The 15334-nt window shown below is 44.4% G+C and overlaps 1 protein-coding gene across 1 annotated transcript; it reads right to left on the bottom strand.

The window, feature by feature from the left end:
• Positions 1-592: 592 nt before the first annotated feature.
• On the bottom strand, positions 593-15124 carry LOC147124630 (proteinase-activated receptor 1-like). Its single transcript, XM_085990730.1, has 2 exons — positions 14728-15124; positions 593-3394 (listed from the first exon to the last, which is right to left on the bottom strand). The coding sequence occupies exons 1-2, from the start codon at positions 14792-14794 to the stop codon at positions 2175-2177; spliced, it is 1287 nt and encodes a 428-aa protein (XP_085846856.1). The 5' UTR covers positions 14795-15124; the 3' UTR covers positions 593-2174.
• Between the last annotated feature and the right edge of the window lie 210 nt (positions 15125-15334).

Here is a 15334-nt window from a genome sequence, read left to right as displayed (position 1 = left end):
ATTTATTCCATTTCAGAGTGGACAGGATAGCACATGGTCCTCAGTGCATCATACTGTGCTAAAAGGGCAACTGTTAATCCTATAAGAATAACGGCATGCATAAAGGTGCAAGTTTAAGTCCATAGGAGACTCAGACTGCTTATGGAAACTGTCTTTTTCCTCTAAACTCAAAACTTATAAAATTCTAACAGGACTAGATGCAGGAAGGATGTTCCCGATGGCCGGGGAGTCCAGAACCAGGGGTCACAGTCTAAGGATAAGGGGTAAGCCTTTTAGGACAGAGATGAGGAGGAATTTCTTCACCCAGAGAATGGTGAACCTGTGGAATTCTCTACCACAGAAGGCAGTGGAGGCCAATTCATTAAATATACTCAAGAAGGAGTTGGATATATTTCTTAAGGCTAAAGGGATCAAGGGATATGGGGAGAAGGCAGGGACAGGGTACTGAGTTTGGATGATCAGCCATGATCTCATTGAATGGCGGAGCAGGCTCAAGGGGCCGAATGGCCTACTCCTGCTCCTATCTTCTATGTTTCTATGTAAGTGCTGACAAATGTCCAAATTATAAGAGTACCTTCCAATTTTATCAGACTGAGTTTATAAACTTTTATTGTAAAACATAAGGATTAGTTTTATTCAATTGCATGCAATTTTAGATAAATTATGTTTAAACATAGTTTGATTACATACTATATAAACTAATCATAAAGTAACCAACTTAAAATATCCATGAAGCTTTATCTTTCCGCGGTAATACAAGAAAAATGGAGCACAATCTTATAGCATCATATACATAATTGCCACCAAACATACACGTTTCAGGAATATTCTCGCTCTTACATCACTTGTAACATTCAATAGCACATAATCTTCAACCAGATTATTCATATTAATACACAGATTTTGTTTCAACCCATTTTTGTAACAAATTGAAAGGGTAGCTACCCAATCTGTAATATAGAGGCAACAAATAAATGAAATACTTATGGGTGTTGTATCATTTCTAATCAGCATGTCTGTATTCTAGTATTTGGTCTGCAAATAACAGTTGTTAAACTAAACTAATGAATATTCATGGTATTCTGACCCTTTAAACTATTATTGAATATGATTATGTAAATATATTCTTCATAAAAGAGTTAAAAATCACACTTTGTATTTTCACATAACTAAGGGCCAGCCCTGAAAATAACAAAAGGAATTGAAGATCCTGTAAATGGAGCCAGCCAATTACAAAAGAAAGCAAGATTTGCATTTATATAGCGCCTTTCACAACTTCAGGATGTCCAAAAGCACTTTACAGCCAATTAAATACATTTTGAAGTGTAGTCACTGTGATCTTCTATTTGGTCATAAATGTTAGAAGCAAGTGAAAGGCATAATGTACAGTTGAATGCATTCACAATTATACACCGGCCTTGATAGCTGCAGCAGTATAAGTGGGTAACATCCCAGAAGTGCAGTTACAGAATTATATTTGGCTATTTTCTCCAGAGCATATTACTTTCTATTAAGTTAAAATAACATAACATAAAATGTATTCAGATTTTACTTTTCTGAGGGAGAGATTAGATCACCACCTATCACTGAACAGGGTCATTTTGATCTCAACATTGTTCTGGTGCTATAGCTACTTGGGGTAGCAGATGAAGAAATACTCTATTTTGCGGGGGCAGAGGAACCCCTTGTAAAGCCTTTCACCTATTTATTCCCCCCATTTAAAAAAGCAAAATCAAGGCCACCCAGCAACATTAACCTGATAATAACAACCTAACTAACTAAGCGTAGGAACTGGGTTTTTCTCAATCCCATTAACTGGATTGGCATGTGACAAGGCTAAGTCTATATGGAATGCACAATAGTTTAAGAGTTAAGGTGATGATGAATCAATTACACTGAACAGTAATGGAATTTCAGCAACAAACATGTCCTGAATGCACTCAACAAACAAAACATGCAATGTGAAATATTACTAGAACAGGAGAGTTTTAATTAAATCTCATCTCAAATCATCATTTTTGTCACAGATAAATGTGAAGAAAACAAAAACACAGAACATTAAAATACAATGAAGCTAAAAAGTTGGAGAATACTGTCACATAATAAGACTAAATTGCAGGTTATCATAGCTTCATAAAATAAAAAACACTCTGAGAAAACCCATTACGATCAGTTTATGCTAGTAATTTTTTGTAGGAACTATCATTGAAAGTGGAGTTTCCTGTTTTACAGCTCTTGGATTCGGTTTGGCTATTCCCAGATTCAGAAACATCCCTAGAGCACAGAAGATTCTCAAAATACTTCCGGAACAGGGATGAGGCATAATAATAAATCAAAGGGTCGAGGCAACAGCTCACACTGCCTATGCACACACACAGCATGTAAGCAAAATAGAGAGAGTCGCTTGCTGCATAATAAAAATGAAGATAGTGTATGAGCAAAATGATATTAGTTGGTGCAAAGCAGACAATAAAGACAGAAAGCACAATCACAGCCAAACAGATAGCACGTGTTTTCTTGCATTTGTTTGCCACATTTGCTGAATGAAGGGTTGAGATAATACATACATAACAGACTGAGGTCACAAGCAGGGGAATTACAAAGAACAGAATACATAAAGTGGGAAAATAGTAGATGGAATAGCTTTGTAGTGTAGAGAGGGGTAGCACATCATGGCAGGTTGTGATGTTCAGGTCAGTGACATACACTGTTTGCTCAGTAAGGAAAAGTGGTACAACACCACCAAAAGCTGCAAGCCACACGACAAGGCAAAGTACAACTGCGCATCCGCGGGTCCTCCAGGAGGCAGAGCGTATTGGATAAACCACAGCGAGAAATCGGTCAACACTTATGCACATCATCAGCAGCACTGAACAGTACATATAAGCATAAAAACCGCCAGTAACCAATCGGCACAGGAAAGAGCCAAATCCCCAGTCATTACCAGAAAAATGGTAGGAAATCTTCAGAGGGAGCATCAGCACAAATAACAAATCTGCTGCTGCCAAATTCATCATGTAAATTATAGCCGGCTTTTTAAACTTCATTTTAAAGCGAATCAATAAGATTGCGACGCAGTTGAGAAGTAACCCTACTACAAAAACAATGGTGTAAACAGAAGGAATAAATAGAGTCATCCATCGACTGGTTAGATATTGTCCTGCAGTGTTTGAGATGGTCACATAATCCACATTGAGTTTCTTGGATTTTTTGGAAGGTTCAATGGGCTTATTTTCATCCAATCCAAATCCAGATCCATCTCTGAATCCACTTCCATCGTACTGGCCTGAACCTTCACCTTCAATTTTCCCATCAAAATCGATAAATTCAAGAGGTTCAGGTTCCCAAATACCTGCGAAGGTTTTGGGACCGATTTTACCCTGTGAAAAGTTGCCTGAAAAACAAAAATCAAAAGGCTGAAATTAATATTTTCCAATTACTCAACTGTAAAATGCTAAATTCTTATGTACGTTAGATTCTGTGTCGAGTCATTTTGGGAGCCATTGAAAGAGTCATGTTATAGGATGGAGATTTATACTTTTCCAGAGCAGGGGAGCAGCCATAAGCAATGTATAACATCACAAACAGTGTCATATTGGACTACTATACATTGTTTCATTTACAGTCTACAATTAGAGATTATCACCATAAGAACATATAGAGAGGCTGGATAAATTTTCTAGCACAGAGTGTTTTTAGGACATGGAATGCCCTACCAGTAACAGTGGTGGCTATCAGAATCTGCAATAACTTTTAAAAGGGAATGATTCGAATTTTTTTAAACATATGGGGAATAGAACAAAGCAAATAACTCGTTCAGAGAGTCAGCACAGGGGTGATGGGCCTAATGGCCTCCTTCTGTGCTGTACAGTTTGATGATTTCAGGTTGGAATGTACTAAAGTCTGAAGTGTAATATTCAATGTTAAATCAACAACACGATTGTAATGAATAAAATATCATGACTTTTTGTTGTGGTTAATTCTTTACAAATATATTTCTAATGGAGAATCACAGTTACCCCATCCTTCTCCCTTTGCCACCCTTATCCAATCCAAATGTTATTTGCATTTGATTATTTTCTTCCTTGAAAGCAATCACCTTGTTCCATGTAATCCTTGGCTTCTTCTAAAGGGTCTGCAGTGAAGATCAATTAGTTTTGGTAAAGTTCTCACCTCACCCTGTGTTCGACCCCCAAATGTTTACCACCCAGGAAATTTCCAACCGGTCTTATCAAGATTTTACTATTAACTGAAATGCTCATTTTAATAATTTGTTGTAAAGTAGTTTGTCCATGATTTGGATAGTTATTTAGTTAATAAGCCTCTTATTTTCCCATATATTCAATATGTTGGGATGGTACCTCAGGACAGATTCAAATCACACAACTATATACTATATGGTTCTTAACACTGTACAGCCTCCAAATATTTCAACTACTTACAGATGGCTAATGTCTTGTTATGTTTAAACAATTATAGCGTTAATTTAATGAGAAGCAATTGTGTGACAAAACATAGCATTTTGATGGTACTGAACTGAAAATTAAACTTAAAATTCAATTTCAAAATTGATCATTCTAATCTGGCAAAAATATTTGTTTCATAAGTAATAACTGCAACCTATCATTCACTTTATCTGATAGCAGCTACCTTCCAGCTTCTGTGATAGATATATTTGCGATACCTGAAACTGCACGAAGCTTTGGAAAAATTCAAGAAAAATGTATTTTATACAAAAATTAGAAACAGGATTACTTCTAGGAAGTGTCTCATAAATCTATTTACCCCCCTGAAGCAACTTAGGATGATTGCCTGTCTGGTTTGCCAACCCCTTCTCAGTCAAGCACAATACTTTTGCTTGTCTCTGCAGGCTGAGAAACTATTGTGTGGATAATTGCAGCGACAGTGTACATCCTTGCCAAGTCAGTTGTTTTGAGTAAAGTTGTGCTGGGGTGGGAGTTTGCACATTAGCATGTACGGCAAGACTTGTGTACAGGTAACTTAGCCCATTTACAAGAAACATCTAAGTATGCGACAGACTTCACAGTACTTCTGATTTGCAAGGAGGCATTTCTCAAGCCAAGTTAGGGATATGTTACATCAAATAACCTTGCCTAGAAACGAATCAGTACACTCCACTCAAATTCAAGTTCTTGATATTATAAATGTCCATAAAATACTAAAGCAATATTATAAAAAGGTACAGAAATAATCTAACCCACAATGTTGACTGAATATAACAGCTTTATAATAATTGGATACAAAAGTACTGCTGAAATACTTTAGAGGCAAAAAGAGAAACTGCAAGGGGGAAGTTTCCTCTAGTTTTGCGGCCAGATTCCATCACAATCTGGGCAGATCTAGCACAAGGGAAGTTGGTTGTGGTTGTTGGAGGTCAATCATCTCAGCTCCAGGACATTGCTGCAGGAGTTCCACAGGGCAGTGTCCTAGGCCCAACCATCTTCAGATGCTTCATCAATGAACTTCCCTCCATCATAAGGTCAGTAGTGGGGATATTCGCCAATGATTGCAGAGTGTTCAGTTCCATTAGCAAATCCTCAGATAATGATCCAGTCCATGCCCACATGCAGCGAGACCTGGTCGACATTCAGGCTTGAGTTGATAAGTGGCAAGTAACATTTGCACCACACAAGTGCCAGGCAATGACCACCTCCTACAAGAAAAAGTCTAGCCACCTCCCCTTGATATTCAACGGGATTATCATCGCCGAATCTTCCACTATCAACATCCTGGGGTCACCATTGACCAGAAACTTAACTAGACCAGCCACATAAATACTGTGGCTATATGAGCAGGTCAGAGGCTGGGTATTCTCCGGCGAGTGACTCACCTCCTGACTCCCCAAAGTCTTTCCACCATCTACAAGGCACAAGTAAGGAGAGTGATGGAATACTCTCCACTTGCCTGGATGAGTGCAGCTCCAACAACACTCAAGAAGCTTGGCACCATCCAGGACAAAGCAGCCCGCTTGATTGCCACCCCATCCAACACCTTAAACATTCACTCCCTCCACCACCGGCGTACCGTGGCTGCAGTGTGTACCATCTACAAGATGCACTGCAGCAACTCGCCAAGGCTTCTTCGACAGCACTGATGTGCCTCAATAATTCCGAGACTCGAAGGTAGCAGAACAAAACAGGGCTTTTATTAACTTAGAACGAAACACGTAAGCGAGAGAGATGTCGTCCTTCTGGAGATTGGGGCTAGACTGAAGCTAGCTTACAAACGGGGCCAGGTATGGGCGGAGCCCTACACACAGCACATTCCAGCATACAATACAGCACATTCCAGTACACAATACAATGAGGTCTGGGGGAAGGGAAATGACACTGAAACCGATCTCAGTCACAGGCAGTGATGAATGGAAATATTTCATCACATTCACCCCTTCTATAGATTTAGTCTGTTCGGGGGTTTGATAGTCCTCTGCGACCGACGTGGCTGTTGCGGTGCCGCGGGTGTCCCCGGTAGCCTCCTGGGTCTCTGCCGGGGGTGCCACCAGGGTTGTTGAAGGGGTAGTTGGTGGGGGTGCCGTTGGTCGGTGTTCTTCCGGGGGTGGTGAAAGAGTAGTGGGTGGGTAAGAGTTGCTGTGATCGTCGTTGCCGCTATTGCCGTGGTTGTTGTCGATGCCGGCTGGGGCGACGTCTTTTATGGACACGGTGTCCTCCCTTCCGTCGGCGTGCCGGACATATGCGTATTGGGGGTTGGCGTGGAGTAGGTGTACTGGCTCCACGAGAGGGTCCGTTTTGTGGCCCCTCACATGCCTTCGCACGAGTACCGGACCTGGGGTGGAGAGCCATGACGGCATGGATACGCCGGAGGTGGATTTCCGGGGAAAGACAAACATTCGTTCATGAGGCGTGGTATTAGTGTCCGTACACAATAGCGACCGTATCGAATGGAGCACATCCGAGAGGACTTCCTGCCAGCGGGAGATAGGGAGGCCCTTGGTCCTTAGAGCTAGAGTGACTGCTTTCCATACTGTCCCGTTCTCTCGCTCCACTTGGCCGTTACCCCGGGGGTTGTAGCTGGTGGTACGGCTCGTGGCGATCCCCCTGGACAGCATGTACTGGCGTAGCTCTTCACTCATGAAGGACGCCCCCCTATCCGTATGGATGTAGCTCGGCATACCGAACAGGCAGAACAGGCTGTTGAGGCATTTAATGACCGTGGCGCTGGTCATGTCTGGGCAGGGGAAGGCGAATGGGAACCGGGAGTATTCGTCCACAATGTTCAGGAAGTAAACATTGCGGTCGACGGACGGGAGGGGGCCCTTGAAATCTAAGCTGAGCCGCTCAAAGGGCCGTGTAGCTTTGATTAAGTGGGCTCTATCTGGGCGGTAGAACCGAGGCTTGCACTCAGCGCAAGTGCGGCAGTTCCTGGTCAGGGACCGAACTTCCTCAATCGAGTAGGGTAAGTTACGGGACTTTATGAAGTGGAACAGCCGCGTGACCCCTGGGTGGCAGAGGTCGTTGTGGAGGGTCTGTAGCCGATCCCCGGTGGCGCTGGCACACATCCCTCGTGAGAGGGCGTCAGGGGATTCGTTAAGGGCCCCTGGCCGGTAAATGATGTCGTACTCGAAGGTGGAGAGCTCGATCCGCCACCTAAGAATCTTATCATTTTTAATCTTCCCCCTCTGTTTATTATTGAACATAAACGCTACCGACCGCTGGTCGGTAAGTAGGGTGAAGCGTTTGCTGGCTAGGTAGTGGCGCACTGCCTCCACGATGGCTTGGGCCTCCTTTTCCACGGAGGAGTGTCTGATCTCGGGCCCTTGGAGGGTCCTCGAGAAGAAAGCTACAGGCCGCCCCGCCTGGTTGAGGGTGGCCGCCAAGGCGAAGTCAGACGCATCACTTTCCACTTGAAATGGAGTGTTCTCGTCCACTGCCTGTAGCGTGGCCCGCTCAATATCCTGCTTAATGCTTTTGAAGGCGGCGTGGGCCTCAGCAGAGAGCGGGAAAGAGGATGCTTTCAAGAGGGGGCGGGCTTTGTCGGAGTAGTTGGGGACCCATTGGGAATAATAAGAAAATAACCCCAGGCATCTTTTCAGGGCTTTGGGAGTGTTGGGCAGGGGCAGCTCCCGTAGGGGGCGCAATCGGTCGGGGTCTGGTCCGATTTCCCCATTCTCCACCACGCTGCCTAGTATGCAGAGGCGCGTGGTGTTGTAAACGCACTTGTCCTCGTTGTAGGTGAGGTTGAGTTTTTGTGCGGTTTTCAGGAACCTCTCGAGGTTCGAGTCGTGATCCTGCTGGTTGTGACCGCAGATGGTGACGTTGTCGAGGTAGGGGAAGGTTGCCTGCAAGTGGTGGTCATCGACCATGCGGTCCATCTCCCTCTGGAAGACCGAGACCCCATTCGTCACCCCAAAGGGGACTCTGAGGAATTGGTAGAGGCGTCCGTTCGCCTCGAAGGCGGTGTACAGGCGGTCCTCTGGTCTGATAGGGAGCTGGTGGTACGCTGACTTGAGGTCGATGGTGGAGAACACCCGGTATTGGGCGATTTGGTTCACCATTTCTGATATGCGGGGTAGCGGGTAGGCGTCTAGTAGGGTGTACCTGTTGATCGTTTGACTATAGTCGATCACCATCCGTTTCTTCTCGCTACCCCTTACCACTACCACTTGGGCGCGCCACGGGCTGTTGCTGCGTTCAATAATGCGCTCTTTCAGGAGCCTGTCTACCTCGGTCGCGATAAACCGCCTGTCCTCCCAGCTGTACCTCCTGCTTTTGGTCGCTATTGGCCGGCAGTTAGGGGTAAGGTTCGCGAATAGCGAAGGCGGCTTTACCTTCAGGGTAGCCAGACCGCACACTGTGAGGGGCGGCTGGGACCCACCGTACTTGAGCGTGATGCTTTGGTGGTTGCACTGGAAATCCAGGCCCAAGATCACGCTCGCACATAGGTTCTTCATGATTAATACTTTAAAATTATCATATACAGTTCCGTTAACGCACAATTGTACCGTGCAGTAACCCAGAATGGTCGATGTCTGGGTTTTGTCAGCCATAGAGATGGTACCCTGAGTAGGGACCACCTTTAGGGAGAGTTGTTGTGCCAGTTCTGGGTGGATAAAGCTCTCCGTGCTTCCACTGTCAATTAAGCATTTAACCCGGCACCCGTTTACCTCGATGTCCACCATTGATCTGGATAGCGGGTGCGGCCTGGTCTGGTCCACTGTGACCGATGCCACTGTAGGGCCCTGATCGATACAAGATGGCGTCCACGCTGTCTGCTCACAAGATGGCGGACCCCACGAGGTCGGGCAAGATGGCGTCCAAGATGGCCGCTCCCACGGCGCACACGCGGCGGTGGCGGGTTTTCCAGCGGGGTTCCCTCTGCACACCTTCCCGAAGTGCCCCTTCTTACCGCACTTAAAGCAGGTGGTGCCTTTCGCCGGGCACAGGTTTCTGGTGTGCTTTGGCTGCCCGCAGAAGTAGCAGTTGGGTCCCTGATGCGTCGCGGCTGTCGTAGGGCTTCTGGGGGGAGAGCGGGGCCCAGCCAGTGTCGGGCTGTCGGGCGGGGAAGATGCCTTCCAAGATGGCGGCACCCTCGGTGCACACGTGGCGGCGTGGACGGCGCGGGCTGAAGAGTAGGCGTCCGAGTTTCTCTGGGCCACATCCAGGGATCGCGCGGTGTCCGCAGCCTGTTTCAGGTCCAACCCCGTTTTTTCCAGCAGTCTTTGCCGGATGTAAGTGGAGCTGAGGCCTGTGATGAAGGCATCGCGAACAAGCTCGTCAGTGTACACCGCGGCTTTTACATCTCGGCACTTGCAGTCTTTGCCAAGCATTTTCAGGGTGCTTAGGAACTCCTCCACCGATTCCCCAGGTCGCTGTGCGCGGGTGGCGAGCAGGTGCCTAGCATACACCTCATTCGTAGGCTGCTGGTAATGCGCCTTTAAGATGTCGCAGGCGGCCAGGTACGTCTCGGCGTCTTGGATGAGGGGGTAAACCCGGTGGCTTACCCAATTCCGCAGAATTCCGAGTCTCATCCTTGCAGCGTCCGTAGCGTCTTTGACGGCTGCGGAATTGTCCAGGAAGAATTCCATACACTCAAACCAGTGTCCGAAGCGTGCTGATGCGTCCGGAGCATGTTGATCCAAATCCAAACGTTCGGGTTTCAGGAGTTGATCCATAGTGTTGAAAAAATAAGTTAATAAAATTGATGTGCCTCAATAATTCCGAGACTCGAAGGTGGCAGAACAAAACAAGGCTTTTATTAACTTAGAATGAAACACGTAAGCGAGAGAGATGTCGTCCTTCTGGAGATTGGGGCTAGACTGAAGCTAGCTTACAAACGGGGCCAGGTATGGGCGGAGCCCTACACACAGCACATTCCAGTACACAATACAATGAGGTCTGGGGGAAGGGAAATGACACTGAAACCGATCTCAGTCACAGGCAGTGATGAATGGAAATATTTCATCACAAGCACCTCCCAAACCCGCAAACTCTACCACCTAGAAGGACATGGGCAGCAGGCGCATGGGAACCCCACCACCTCCAAGTTCCCCTCCAAGTCACACACCATCCTGACTTGGAAATATATCCCCATTCCTTCATTGTCACTGGGTCAAAATCCAGAAACTCCATCCCTAACAGCATTGTGGGAACACCTTCACCTCACGGACTGCAGTGGTTCAAGAAGGTGGCTCACCACCACCTTCTCAAGGGCAGTTAAGGTTGGGCAATAAATGTTGGCCTTGCCAGCAATGCCCACATCCCATAAATGAATAAAAAAAGAATCAGCCAAACCAGCGCAAAAGATGGGGGAATTTAGAACATTAGTGAGTTACACCCAAAACCAAGGGGGTCATTCAGCCAGATTGCCTGCCTCTCTTCCGCAGCCATGTTCGTGCCCGGGTGGCCCTGGAGATGGAGCACGTGGTGTCCGCTGGCACGCTTGAGTACTTCTGCGACCGGTGGGCGCCGCGGGGACTGGAGTGCGCAATCAATTCGGACAACCAAATTTTAATTTGATTTGTTAAGGTTTATTTAAAGTTTGATTAATTTACAGACAATTTGTTTTTGGTCCAATCAAAAGAGTACACCCAAAACCACTTACGCTCATGTTTTCCAAAATCTTTTACACTAGCTCAAGATTCAATTCACCCGAATATGTCCCTGTTCACAAAACTGGCCACAGCCTCTGGGTCAAAAGTGCAATATTTCACCAATTGTGTTGGTTCAGGAGGCTCTTCAAATTGCATTCAGTTTCTTAGGGGCACCGGCACTAGAAGGCACATTTTAAAAATTTGTTCACATCCAAAAACATTTAATTCACTAAGAAACTGACTGGTGTACACCAATGAAACTATTAAATGGTTCAGTATAGTTTTTTAAGTCATTTTCAGTGATTCTAAATCAGGTTACACACAGGTAGAGGACTGGCTACCCTTATCAAAAATACTTATTTTTGGTGATTAATAAAACTGCACCAGATTACCATGCTTAAATACATCAAGGAATACTTTTTAATGGAAAGGGGAGAAAAAGAAATAATTACTTTCTATTACGCTTCCCGATTGTGCTGGCTCGTGGAAGATTTTACGTTTGTGATTAGGCAAATGAATTTTAGCAGAAACTTGAAGCCTAACCCAACCAGTGCATTTCAGCACAATTTTCCAATTGTGCCCAAGGTGGAAACTCTACCCCCAAATGATGAAAATCTGCTATAACAACAGGAAGAGACTGGAAGTATTTTTTGTTCATCTGAGAAAAAAAAAACTGGTTAGAGTTTTGAATAGAAACTGCTTCAAAACTTTGCTGAATAGTTCTAATGAAAGGTTCATTAACCTGTTGGTTTTCATTTCGGGTCCTGTGCATTGCCAGTACTTTCTGCTTTTAATCCATTCATGTTTTATTTTTCTAATGCAAATATTACAAAAGATATGCAACTCAAGACAGCTGCTCCAAAAACATTTTGTGGTTATCACATTCTGAGCACATTTTTAAAAATGTTCAAACAGATTTCAATATCTGGTTTAATTTTTAGAAAAGGAATTGTAAGAGCAATGTTGGATGAAGATCATTTGAAAGAGAAAACAAAGGTTAAAAACAGTTCAGGAATCTTTTTACCCCAACTATGTCACGCCACAGTTACACTGGCCAGTGAAGAAAGGAGAAGAACAAGTTGAATTAAAATCTTTGATTTAATCTGAATATTTTTCTGTTTTGTAGTCTGCCACTTTGCTCTCATTTTCAGTCTGGGTTATCTTTTGGTTTTCCTGTGAGCATAACTGCACCAAGAAAATGTTCCATATGTTTATCCACCAACAGGGCTTTCATTTGTCATACTATTGCATTTATAACTTGCTGCTGACTGTCAATTATTTCTCATCTCTATCACAGCTACTCATTGCTGTTGCATTTGTTTACTGACTCCATTCCCTTGTGTTTCTTTCTCTCCACTGTTTCCCTTTCTTCCTCTTCTGTGCTTTTCTTCTTTTACTCGACTCTCCCTCCCCCTCTAATCTTTATCTTTCTTTTTAATCCTTGAGTTTCCATTCCACCACTCTGGAATTAAGATAAACAGCTGTAACAAAATAACCATGAGACTTTGAGACAAAGTAAAGAGCATTTGTTGTTCTCTCCAGACATCTCACTGGCTATTATCATTCAGTAACAGCATGACAGCAATTCCTTGGCCATATCTGAGTTCTAACCAAGGAATCCCATGAAATACAGATTCCCTGCAAAGCAGGAGCACTGGAAAAAAATATGCAGTACCTCTAAGAATATCTGTAAAATCTTTGAAAATATTATCATAATTGTTTTCTACCGATAATACATTAGTCACACCTTATTACATTGTTACATTCATAGTGTACAACATACAGGCGATAACATCAGCTTTCATTCCAACACTAACTAGGCAGTCAGAATGGGAGGGGACTTAATTCCAAGAGGGAGCAAAGGTAAGTGTGAGTGGAATAAAAACAGTTACAGGCATGTTCCACCTTGGATACAAAGTTTAATTACTTCTGGAGTAAAGACAGAAAATGTGATGCGGTCTCCTCTACATTGGAACACCTCCATTCACTCCGCAAGCATGACCCCAAGCTTCCGGTCGCCTGTCACTTTAATTCTCTGCTCCACTCCCACTCTGTCATCGGCCTCCTACACTGTTCCAATGAAGCTCAACCTAAGTTCCAGGAACAGCAACAACACCTCATCTTTCGATTAGGCACTTTACGACCTTTTGGACTCAACATCGAGTTCAACAATTTCAGACCATAACCACTGCTCCCATTTTATCGGATGGCAGCTGTTGATAATGATTCTGCCATTACCATTTACACCTCATCTAGACCCTTCTTTGTTTCTTTACTTGCCCCATTACCATCTCCTTTTGCCTTGCACCATCATCCATGTCATTTAATCTCTCCTGCCTTCCACCCGATCACAGACCTTCCCTTTCGTTTTTCCTCCCCTCCCCCCTTTCCCTGCCTCTGCACCTGCTTAAAATCTGTTACATTTCTAACTTTTTGCAGTTCTGTCAAAAGGTCATCGACCTGAAACGTTAACTCTGTTTCTCTCTCCACAGATGTTGCCTGACCTGCTGAGTGTTTCCAGCATTTTTATTTCAGTTTTCCAGCATCCGCCGTATTTTGATTTTGTGTCAGTATCTGAATGTTTTCCAGGCACATTTCCAAGATTTGCAAGGTTTTTTTTAATGTCTAATTACTCCGGTACTTTATGTGTGTGTGTTCGTCCGTCCAAGGAATGGGGGGGGGGGGGGGGGTCGTATTTACGGAATAAACCTGCTCATAGTCTGGGAGCACAGTAGTTGGCACTTGTTTAAAAGGAGGAGCACGGCTGTTTCAGGGAGGGAAAGGATCCAGACGGATTTTGGTCAATATAACCACTTGTGTTTATAAAGCACCATACCGTCTCAAAGCGCTTCACGGTGAATGCTTGTCTGGAGTGCAATGACGCTAATATACACACAGGCGATGCGATGATAGCTTCACACGCACAAAAAAAGTTGCCTATTTACCAAGTTACTGGACAGCCAATAACCTTGTAACAACGATCCGCTTTAGAGACAAAAGTGCTCAATCCAGAAGTAGCGCCGTATCATCTCCACCACACTACATCGCTGTGCAGTGCGGATCGATGTAAAACAACCGTGGCAAACCGAGCAAACGCTTCACAGGAAGCCCCGCCACTTGTGCAGTATTGGCTCCACTCTGCATTTGGTGAATAAATCTGGGCAGACATGTGAAGGTACAACAGTGGACCCGTGAGTTGCACAGATACCAAGCGACCCTTCTCCCCCTCCATATATGTACAAGGGGCGATGGACAGGAGGAATGAACACGGTGAAAGTAACCAGACAGTTGGCAGCCAGTCGGAGGTCCACACCCCTTTGTTTCGGGCACTTGTTCAATTTCACTATTCGGAGCTGCGCAGATTTCAGTCCCAGAAACTGAACAGGGCTAGAAATAATAATAAACGTAACTGATCGGCTAAATTTTACACTTACGCAACAGAACCAACTGGAGTTCATTTATATATATATATATATATATATAAAATAAATAAATATATATATATTAATTAACTATATATATATAAAAACTCCACACACATAAGTTAACTCCATTATATTAAATATATTAACTCCAATTGGTTCTATTGTATATTTTTATATATGTATATTATAAAGCTCGTATATTTTAATGTAAATATATTTAGCATGTTTTCTTACCAGGTTTGAGAGCTGCGACTGCGGGGAGCAGCGCGACCCACAGCACAAGCTGAACTTTCCAGCCCATCCCGAGTGAAAGGAGTCTCGGTTCTCTCCACAATCCCGATCCGGCACAGGTTAGGACCGTAACTGACCCCGAGACAGACAACCACCTCCCTCGGCCGAGGAACTTCGGAGAAATCCGCAAGCAATTACGAGGCAGATGAAGTGAAATGCAAAAGTCCTTGGCTGGTCGAGCTGACTCCTTTTTTTCCCTATAGCTCCTATGAGCTAGCGGGAAAAGTTCCGTCTGAAGTTTGGTGTGTGCGGGCTGCCTCTGGCATGATTCCAGAGTGACGCTGGCTCTTCTCAACCTGACCAGGCTTTGATTTCGTAACTCCGCTATTTCCGGAAACGATTTAAAGCAATTACACCCCAACCCCCTCCAGATTGCCCCGGATACTCTCGCAATACCCACTTTCTCCAGTCAGGACACCACGGGGCTAGCAACTCACATTAAATTAAAAACAAGTCCTGTAGCCATCAAACTAATGCTATTCTCAAACTGCAGTCAGATTAACTTTATTACACACTGTATCCATGTGTAGACACCATTCCATTCTCAAGC

The sequence above is a fragment of the Somniosus microcephalus genome, chromosome 1 (assembly GCF_052327205.1).
Source record: "Somniosus microcephalus isolate GS21.2 chromosome 1, FLI_Smic_1.0, whole genome shotgun sequence".
NCBI lineage: Eukaryota > Metazoa > Chordata > Chondrichthyes > Squaliformes > Somniosidae > Somniosus > Somniosus microcephalus.
This window is presented reverse-complemented; position numbering and strand designations above follow the sequence as displayed.